This window comes from Triticum urartu, chromosome 2A (assembly GCF_056163025.1).
Source record: "Triticum urartu cultivar PI428250 chromosome 2A, HENAU_Tu73, whole genome shotgun sequence".
Classification (NCBI taxonomy): domain Eukaryota; kingdom Viridiplantae; phylum Streptophyta; class Magnoliopsida; order Poales; family Poaceae; genus Triticum; species Triticum urartu.
In genome coordinates, this window is record NC_141874.1 from 703845678 (window position 1) to 703856206 (window position 10529).

The 10529-nt window shown below is 40.6% G+C and overlaps 1 protein-coding gene across 1 annotated transcript; it reads left to right on the forward strand.

The window, feature by feature from the left end:
* The first annotated feature begins 228 nt into the window (after positions 1 to 228).
* On the forward strand, positions 229 to 10126 carry ZWI (kinesin-like calmodulin-binding protein (ZWICHEL)). The gene is made up of 23 exons (XM_048703407.2): positions 229 to 755; positions 1282 to 1354; positions 1906 to 2037; positions 2212 to 2441; positions 2525 to 2852; positions 3744 to 3843; positions 3929 to 4110; positions 4202 to 4317; positions 4427 to 4529; positions 4861 to 5013; positions 5094 to 5240; positions 5333 to 5539; positions 5947 to 6111; positions 6175 to 6318; positions 6445 to 6585; positions 6690 to 6884; positions 6965 to 7091; positions 7181 to 7383; positions 7478 to 7660; positions 7850 to 7945; positions 8450 to 8647; positions 9186 to 9457; positions 9656 to 10126. Exons 1-23 carry the CDS (start codon positions 637 to 639, stop codon positions 9846 to 9848), a joined length of 3807 nt encoding a protein of 1268 aa, XP_048559364.1. The 5' UTR covers positions 229 to 636; the 3' UTR covers positions 9849 to 10126.
* The last annotated feature ends 403 nt before the right edge of the window (positions 10127 to 10529 follow it).

Below are 10529 nucleotides of genomic sequence, written 5' to 3' on the forward strand. Positions count from 1 at the left end.
AAAAAAATTGTACTGCTCCATGTTGGAATTATTGGCATTCCCCTCGCGCACGGGAACGCAGCGCGAAAATCAAAACGCGCAGTAATTCCCTCCCCTCCTCCCCCCGCTCGCTCGCACAGCTGCCCAAAAAAGCTCCTCTCCTCGGCGCTGCGCCTCCGCGTGATTTCTTTAACCCGCCTCCTCCCTCCCTCGCTCGCTCCTCGCCACTACTACTCCACTCCGCCTCCCCCCCGTGACCCCCTCCCCGTCCCCACCCCCGCCTCCTCCCCGCTCGCTTTCGGATCTCGCCCTGCCGGCCGCTGCCGGACGCGCACGCGGCGGCGACCGGGTCATCTCCCCCTCCCCTCCCTCGCGCGCGCGCCTGGTTATTATTACCGCCGCCCGCCGCAAGCATTGCGGGGGGATCTGCCGCCTCACCTCTCCCCGACCGACCTGCTCGCGCGACGCTGCACGCTGCCCGACCCCCTGCCTGGAGCGGAGCTGGAAGCCGGAGCTGTGAGCCGGCGCCACCGCCCGCCATTCCCCGCGCCCCCGGATCTGAGCTCCAGCACGGCGGCGGCGATTGGTGGATGGGAGCTGGGGCCTGGGCCTGACCGAGGCGCACCGCACGTCTCCGCCGTCTCCGGGGAGGCGAGGATGGCGTCGGCCGCGCCGCAGCAGCTCGGCGTCAACGGCTCCGCGGCCGCCACGCCGCTGCACGGCCCCGCGGCGGCCGACGGGTACGACAGCGACGGCAGCTACAACTTCGCGCCGCCGTGAGTAGCTACTCCGCCCCCTCCTCAGCCGTCTCGTGCACCTTTTTTTTCTTACGAATTGAGGAGCTCTCTTCGCCCGTCGCCTGTAGCTACTTCGGTTTGTTTTGGTTGGTGGAATAATAGTACTACTTTCTGAACCTGTTCCGATTCTGGCACAACTATCCTAGGATATTGCTGCTTACGCATGCTATATGCCTTATGGCGAGTTTGTTCGTCCCAGGATTTGAATTTTCTAAGCTTGTTTCATAACAGAAAAGTTTTCCCAGACTGGTGGAAAGCGGAGAAAGGTTGGGTTCAGACGGGAATCTGTTTATTTATTCAGTGTTAATGTCGCTATAACCGGTTATGTTTGTTGGGCTCGTAATCATCACCCACCGCACTGCAATACTTATAATGGTTATTTCCAATTGGAGACAGTCTCGACATTCTATGTTTTGTCTTTCCTGTCACATTCTGCATGCAAACTTTTGGTTACCTGATGACATACAGTCGGATCGATACTTACACTCTGAATTGCATTTTACAGTACTCCATCGACATTGTCCATGTCCATACCCCCGGAGCTTGCTGGAGCAATCCCGCTAATCGACAGGTTCCAGGTACATGTCTCCTTGATTCTAGCTTACCCACTTTATCCAGTGACGTGATATATCTCATGGCAATTTCAAAAGGGAGGGAGAAATCGTCTGCTACTGTATGAAATGCTAACTTTAGCATCAATGCATAACCCGTTATTCTGTTGATGCGTGGGATGGGGTACCATTTTGTTCTCTCTATAAATTAGTTTATGTGGGGTGGGTGTGTGCCTGTGTGGGTTCTTTACATTAAGGATAAGTCGCATAACTTTCATGCTTGAATTCTCTTCTAAACTACAAGAAAAAAGGAGTTTCTTCTACCTACTTAGTCCTACAGTACTCTCCGAACAGTAACAGCCACCGTTTTATTGGGTTGGGTCTCTCTACATTTCTCTTATTTCAGTCTCAATGGCAACTTTTGTAAACCATTATAAGATGCACTGAAACATTTTAGTAGGATCAGGTTTAATAGAGTATGTCACAATTATTCAGTATCAGTTAGTAAGCAGTAAGCATGGATATGGTTCCCATAGTCCATTTTGTCCCATGTTAAATTTAGTGTTGAAATATAACAGGTGGAGGGATTTCTCAAGGCAATGCAAAAACAGATTCAATCATCTGGAAAGCGTGGCTTTTTTATTAAAAAATCAGTGGGTCCGCAAGTTCGTGAGAAGTTCACTTTGGAAGATATGTTGTGTTTCCAAAAGGTAATGCTATTGAAACCCATTTCATGTACGAGATTATGTTGCAGCAATCTGATTTCTGGGCATGTTCTCTTACTGCGGTTTAATATCGTACGCAGAACTATAAAATCATCATGAAATTGCTTATGGTGCCATTTTGTTTTATTAATTTATCATTTCTATGCTCTCCCTTTGCAGGATCCTATTCCAACTTCGTTACTGAAAGTACCTAATGACCTTGTAAGCCGCTCAATTAAATTATTCCATGTCATATTAAAGTACATGGGCGTCGATTCACCTGCAATAATAAGTTTGGAAGAAAGAATTGAACTTGTTGCAAAGCTTTATAAGCATACTTTGAAGCGGTCCGAACTTCGAGATGAGCTATTTGCGCAGATTTCAAAACAAACACGTAACAATCCCGATCGGTAAGTAATGGGTTTCTCATGTAGAACAAGCACCTGCTGGTTTCAGATTTATTTTACGGACCATAATTTTATTGTTCCTGCAGGAGTTGGTTGATAAGAGCTTGGGAGCTAATGTATTTATGTGCATCTTCCATGCCACCAAGCAAAGATATCGGGGCATACTTGTCTGAGTATGTTCACTATATTGCTCATGGAGCCACAACAGATTCAGATGTTCGAGTTCTAGCACTGAACACACTAAATGCATTAAAACGCTCGGTTAAGGCAGGCCCACGGGTTGCAATTCCTGCGCGGGAGGAGATAGAAGCTCTTTTAACCAGCCGGAAGCTTACAACAATTGTCTTTTTCTTGGATGAAACATTTGAAGAGATCACCTACGACATGGCAACAACAGTTGCCGATGCTGTTGAGGTATCTGCATCTCTCCTGAGCTAATGTGGGTTTGGAACTGATATGTACCAAATGGTTCTTTAGAAGAATGTACCTAGTCAGATCTAGAAGATTGCTTGGCGTGTATGCAACTTTAGTTGTGATTTGATTTGTCGCTTTTGGTATAACGACGATGTGAATTAACCAAGTAATGGGCCTGGATTGTCAATACTTTCAACTTGCCTCTTAGATTGTGTGCACAGGGTGGTTCATTTAATTGATTTTTGGTTTGTTAGTTCTGTGGTCATGACTATTTTCTCTCAAATTATATTCATAAAGGTGCTATACACAAGTATGCACTGAATACAAGTTTTCCATTCATAGATTGAACGTACATTTTGCCGTAACCGTTCAACCATAGTTAAAACAGAACCTGTGCCACAGCATCTCTGGCTGGATTCACTTGTATGTAGCTCATTGCTACTAGGTGTATACACAGTCTGGAGAGTTGCTCTGTTCAGAATTTCAGACACCTCATGACTGAGCCTAACCACCTTATACAATTAGGCTGTAGGTAGGGTGTCAGAATGGTTATTGATTGTTTTCATCACCATTCGACACTCCGGGAAGTAAGTAGTCACAACTCACAGGCACCTTCTTCAGCTCCCATAGTTCCATAAGGTAAATGCACAGCTACTCAACCCTGCAAAGGTGTTCACTTTGTGCTGTGTGTCATATGAGCCATTGTTGCTACTTTGCTTATTCCTTAATATTGTTTGACCAAATAGTGGATATTGAACCATACCATCATATCCCAGTATATGTGTTTCTGTTGTACATTTTTCTTATTATAAGTTTTGGTTTCGATCTTGTGTGCACGGTGTTTTTCTGTTAACTTGAAGTCGTAAGTAACAAAATATCCTGTTATGACAGGAACTTGCTGGCATTATCAAACTTTCAGTATATTCCAGTTTCAGTCTTTTTGAATGCCGAAAGATTGTTAATGGATCTAAGTCTTCAGAAGTTGGCAACGGTATTTCTTTTTACTCTCAAATTGCCCCCCCCCCCCCCCCCTCTCAGTCAAAATTTAAATTTATCTATTTATTTCTGGCATGCAGAGGAATACATTGGGTTAGACGATAACAAGTACATTGGGGACTTGCTATCTGAATTCAAGTCAGCTAAGGATCGCAACAAAGGAGAAATTTTGCACTGCAAACTTGTATTTAAGAAACGCCTCTTTCGTGAGTCTGATGAGGCTGTGACTGATCCGATGTTCGTTCAGCTATCATATGTCCAGGTACTGGTTTGTGTAGCCAGTTGAAGTGCTTACAGTTCGTAGGCTATGCAGGTAATCTAACATAACACTGATCAATATCCTTCTTCTGCAGTTACAACATGATTATATTCTAGGCAACTACCCAGTTGGCAGGGATGATGCTGCACAACTCACTGCCCTGCAAATATTGGTTGAGATTGGATTCATTGACAATCCTGAGTCGTGTGTGTACGTAATTTATAAGGCTCTACCATCTCTTATTTCGTTTTTCCATAGTCTTTTCGTAATAGTATTTCATCATATTTCTTTCTGAGATGCCATTTTGTCTTTTTGCTAGTGAATGGATATCTCTTCTAGAGAGGTTTCTACCTAGACAAGTTGCAATTACTAGAGCAAAGCGAGACTGGGAGCTCGACATCATCTCACGCTATCAGTTAATGGTATTCATCTAGCCGTGCAACTTTATGCTATTGAGTAGTATCAACTGTAGATGCATCACATCACGCAAATTTGTGCACTTAATTTTCAACACATGTTTCTTATTCATCTCCATGTCCTGCACTATTCATAGCAGTGAGTGTATTTGTGATGCATTACAATGTACTAACATGTAAGAAAGTGATATTTTTTTAAATTTTAGTTATTTGTGAATTTCTCAATGAATTAATTTTGATGCATGCCCTGGTGAAATGAAAAATTCCATGATCTGAATCTACATTGGCAAGCACATGTGATACCTCAATTATCTAAGTATTTCACTGTTGCATCCAGGAACACTTGTCAAAAGATGATGCAAGGAACCAGTTTCTCAGAATCCTAAGAACTCTTCCATACGGCAATTCAGTTTTCTTCAGCGTTCGGAAAATTGATGACCCAATAGGACTTCTACCTGGAAGAATCATTTTGGGAATCAACAAACGAGGGGTAAGATACTTTTTCTTATGATGAAAATTGTATATCTCTTCTCTAATTGAAGCTAATCTTGTAATTCTGCTTTAACGCAGGTTCACTTTTTTCGTCCGGTTCCCAAGGAATACCTACATTCTGCAGAGCTGAGAGACATAATGCAGTTTGGGAGCAGCAATACTGCTGTTTTCTTTAAGATGCGAGTTGCTGGTGTCCTTCATATCTTTCAGTTTGAAACCAAGCAGGTATTTTGAACCCTCACACAGGAGATAGTACATCAGCATAATCTTATAAAGCTGTCAACTGGGTCAAAATAACCAAGTATTTATATTTTTAGGGTGAAGAAATATGCGTAGCACTTCAAACACATATAAATGATGTGATGCTCCGCAGATATTCAAAAGCACGGTCTGGCTCTGCTACTAGCACGGTTTCTCAGAATGATGTTTCTCAAGCAGATAAGCCACCAAATGCTGAAATGTATGACAAACGTGTCCAAGAACTGTCAAAAGTAGTTGATGAGTCTCAGAAGAAAGCAGACCAGGTGAGTTCAGAGCTTCGTGAGAAATGTCTTGTTACCTGGTAAACGTTGTGCAAGCATTCCAGATTTTTTCCATGTTAGTGCTACACTGCTACATTGAAATCTAGATCATTTCATTGCAATTGGATTTAAAAATGTAACGAACCGCCAGTAGGTCAAAAGGATCGTAATACCATGCATGTAATTAATAAACATGTGATTTTTTTGGCTAGTTATGCACAAGTTTGTAATGCGCACAAGTGTATCTGCAATTTTCAGTTTACATGACTTCTTTCATAAAGAAAGACTAAAATTCCAGTTAGCTGATGTTTTTGAAATCTAACCTTTGTCTTGCAACATATTGGAGAAAATGGCATCATCTTTTTACATAACTGATCATCTAAGTTCTAATGGTCCCTTTTTATTGTTAGTTGCGGGATGAGTTACAGAGGAAGACACAACAAGAAAGAGAGATGCAAGAAGAATTGGAAGGGCTAAGAGACACCTTACAATCTGAACGACATATCATTAAAGAAGTAACAAGTGAGCGGGATAGGCTAAAATCCCTATGTGATGAAAAGGAATCTTCTTTGCAGGTATGGCGATATGCAATTTGTACAGTTAAATTGTTTGGATCATCTAACTTGCAATTTTATTAGGTTGCATTGGTGGAGAAAAATAGACTGGAGACCAAATTAACAAATGGTCAGGGCCAAGAGAACAATACCAAAACAGACTTATCTGGAAATCATTGTGAAAGAGATACTTTGACGACCGTAGGCAGCGTCAACAGTGGCATTGAGGTATTTTACAACAATCATGTACATTAGGGTTGAGTTTTGCATGGCATGTCCTGCTTCTAACTTCTGTGGCCAAACTTATGGTTGCAAATATTTCATGGTTCATTTGTTTATCTTGTGTTTGAAAAGATGTTGACTAAGCTCGAGGAGGAGTTGAAATCTTGTCAAAAAGAGCTTGCTGCATCAAAAGAAGTATCAAAGAAGTTAATTATGGAAAGGAATATGCTCGAACAGAGGATTCAAAGGCTTGAGAGGGCAAAAAGTGAAGAGGTTTTTGTTTAATCATCAAACATTTCCTTTTTCCTGTTCCTGGTTTGCAGTGAATACTTTATTCACTTCATATTTCTGAAAATATTGTTACTTTAACTATGCAGAAAAGTACAATGCAAAGAGTTTATGAGGATGAATGTCGTAAGTTAAAAGCTCATACAGCTACACTGGAGCAAAAATTGGAAAGCACAACACAGTCATTAAATGTTGCTGAATCAACTCTTGCCTTGAGAAATACTGAGGTGGATACATTGCAAAATACTCTCAAGGAGCTTGATGAGTTAAGAGAGTTTAAAGCGGTATGTGTAAGAAAAAATCCACATTCAGTCTCTTTTAGGTTCTGTAGAAATTCACATACTTCCATTGTGCATCTCTTCAGGATGTGGACAGAAAGAACCAACAGACCGCTGAGATTCTTAAAAGGCAAGGAGCACAGTTGGTTGAGCTTGAAAGTCTTTATAAGCAAGAACAGGTTTTGCGAAAACGTTACTATAACACAATTGAAGGTATGGTAGAATAAAGTATTCACACAACTGTAGTTATTATGGTATTTTGCCAATAACTTGATTATAAATTGAGCTGGAACTCTTCACAGATATGAAAGGAAAAATAAGAGTTTTTTGTCGCTTGCGTCCTCTAAACGACAAGGAACTTTCTTTAAAGGATAAGAATATTGTATGCAGTCCTGATGAATTTACAATTGCACATCCGTGGAAAGATGACAAGTCAAAGCAACACATATATGATCGTGTTTTCGATGCATATACGACTCAAGAAGATGTTTTTGAGGACACCAAGGTAGAATATATCTAAATTTAGGTTTTCTTTCTGTCGTAATATAAATTGCTTATCTGAGATTATTCACCTTTGTTTTTTGCTGAACATGGTGCAGTATCTAGTACAATCAGCTGTTGATGGATATAATGTTTGTATATTTGCTTATGGTCAAACTGGTTCCGGGAAGACTTTTACAATATATGGTTCAGACAACAATCCTGGTCTTACTCCAAGGGCTACATCAGAACTTTTTAGGGTGATAAAGCGTGATGGCAACAAGTATTCATTTTCCTTGAAGGTAAGAACTATTTTCATGTGCATTTTATATGGTTTCATATAGCCTGGAAAACATCTCCTTTCTGGACTATTCTACAAACTATAATTTTCAATCTTGATGAAATGATTTGTACTGTTGGCACTCCAATGTTGAATATTACACATTGTTTAGTTATCCTTTGTCGACTAATTGTTATCATATAATGTCCAGGCATATATGGTGGAACTTTATCAAGATAATCTTGTGGACCTGTTGTTGCCCAAAAATGCTATGCGACAAAAATTAGAAATAAAAAAGGACTCCAAGGTATACAAGCTCTTTCCTTCTTTGCATTTACTTCCCATTTTTCATACAGCTCGCTAGAGTTAATGGTCATCCTATGATCCTTCTTTATTTGCACATTTTACCTTTTCTTTAGCTCTTCAGTAAGACAATTTACAAGTTCCCCTGTTTGATTTTTGTTGTGTGCTTTTGACTTTTGAGCAACAGCTCTTGGAGGTATTAACTATTTTTTGCTATCTTGGTTAACTTTTGTTGTTGAAGAGCAGACAATTTTATCATTTTTTAGATAATAGACCACTCCTTGGTAATAATGACTATTTCATATGCTAATAAAGCTGCACCATTCTAAATAACTATAGTTTGAGAGTAATAGTGGTGGTTAGGGAAACTCATCGTCGCCACCTGCACAATTATTTTGGGAAGTGTAGAGTGTGGAGTCACTTCCCTTAACATGCGGAAGCATTTCTTTCATGAATGGTAGATGTTTATATTTCTATGCACCTAGTTAACTTGTGCTTTTCTTTCTAGGGTGTTGTTACTGTTGAAAATGTCACAGTTGTAAACATTTCAAGTTTTGAAGAATTGAAAACTATAATAACAAGAGGTTCTGAGAGAAGGCACACTGCTGGAACAAATATGAATGATGAGAGCTCAAGATCTCATTTAATCCTTTCAATAATTATTGAAAGCACCAATCTCCAAACTCAATCTTATGCAAGAGGAAAGGTATGACAGGATGAACTTGAAAAGTTCACACAATATTTGTTGAGTCCCAGCTTGTCTTTTTTGATCTGTTATTCTTATCAGAGATTTGCATGTTCTGATAGTCTACCTTCAATTGTGAACACTTCTTACATTTATAGAACTATGTATGCTTGCTGTAAAAAATAGTCATATCTTTCACTTCATGCAGATTTGGCAAACACTCGGGAATAAAACTAGAAAACTACTCTTGTGTAGACATATTTTAACTACCATAACTGCTAAGGCTCAATTTGCTTAGTTTAGAGTCTTTTTGATTATGACATTTGTTTCCCCAAAAGAACAAACTTCTGCTCTCCTATATGTTTGTCCTTGCAGTCACCATTTCTAGTCAAATGGAATTCGTTTTATTTCTTTCAGAAAATGTGGTCTCGTTAGGCTTGCCTTATTAGTCTAGCTCATAATCAAATTATTGTTTCATAATTTTCATTTTGTTTAGTTCTGTAATATGCATTAATTTATTTGTTCTTAATAAATTCCTGACATTGGCATTCCTTAACAGCTAAGTTTTGTGGATCTTGCTGGTTCTGAGAGGGTGAAAAAGTCCGGTTCAGCAGGAAAACAATTAAAAGAAGCACAGAGCATCAATAAATCCCTTTCTGCATTGGCTGATGTTATTGGTGCTTTATCTTCTGATGGACAACATATACCTTACCGGAACCATAAGTTGACAATGCTTATGAGTGATTCACTTGGAGGCAATGCAAAAACCCTGATGTTTGTGAATGTTTCACCAGCGGAATCAAACTTGGAGGAGACTCACAACTCACTCATGTACGGATTTCCCATTGCTTATTTACTCTTTTGCATTTCTTTTTCATTGCCATCGTTGTCTGTATCCCTCAGATTGTTTCGTGGATACGGAAACTTAAATGAATTTTCTTGCATCGCATGCTTAATGTCCTGCATCATGTGCATAGCTTCTGCGATATTTTTCAGCTGTTTACTAACATTTTTTTTTGACTGCTGTAGGTATGCTTCACGAGTACGTTGCATTGTCAACGACACGAGCAAGCACGTTTCCCCCAAAGAAATCATGCGGTTGAAGAAGTTGATTTCTTACTGGAAGGAGCAAGCAGGCAAGCGGAGCGAGGGCGATGAACTGGAGGAAATACAGGAAGAGAGGATATCAAAAGAGAAAGCTGACACCCGGTTGACCGCTTGAGGGCGAGATACCACTGCTGATGCCCTCCCTGAATGCACCTGGTTTGTGTTCTCGCACCCAGCCTCAGAGGTGACCCAGTGCTGTCGAGCATTCACAACACCGACGTAGCTGATGGAAATGTTCCGGTATCATCTGAAAATGTTGCACACCAATTGTATAGTTAGCGATTATATATTATGGCGGCGGCGCCTGTTTGTACAAAGAGCCTGTAGTACACATTCATAGGAGAAGGGATGAAGAGTTTTTAGGAGAGAAAATCCCACTTTCTTTTGTCGTCTTGGCGGTGATTGTCGTGCCTTCTAGTTCTATGTAGACATGTCAGCGCTGGGTATGATTACCAATGTTATCATCGACGATGAAATGGTTGCGAAGTGTCTATTTCTGTGGATATAAGCAATTCACGAATCCCTGGAGGAGTCTTAGAGGAGTCAGATATTTTTGGTGGTCTCACAAGTAGTGATAAGTATCCTCACAATCAGACACCTGACAACACATCTCTGCACTCGCCGGTATACTTGGCCACATTTTGCATCTTCCTTTACCGTGTCATGCTCAGATAACCTTCACATAAACACATTCTAACGTCCTGATCCCTCAGCATAGTTTAGGTGTAAATAACCAACCACTAACTAGGCCAGCTGTACAAACATAATTTGACCATATTGAAAAAGATGTAATAAT

What these genes read in the sequence shown, in the direction of transcription:
- ZWI (XM_048703407.2), top strand. Translation starts at nt 637, where the DNA reads ATGGCGTCGGCCGCGCCGCAGCAGCTCGGCGTCAACGGCTCCGCGGCC. An exon ending in AGAGGGCAAAAAGTGAAGAG is followed by an intron (nt 6,586 to 6,689) that starts GTTTTTGTTTAA and finishes TTAACTATGCAG; the next exon opens with AAAAGTACAATGCAAAGAGT. An exon ending in GAGACTCACAACTCACTCAT is followed by an intron (nt 9,458 to 9,655) that starts GTACGGATTTCC and finishes TGACTGCTGTAG; the next exon opens with GTATGCTTCACGAGTACGTT.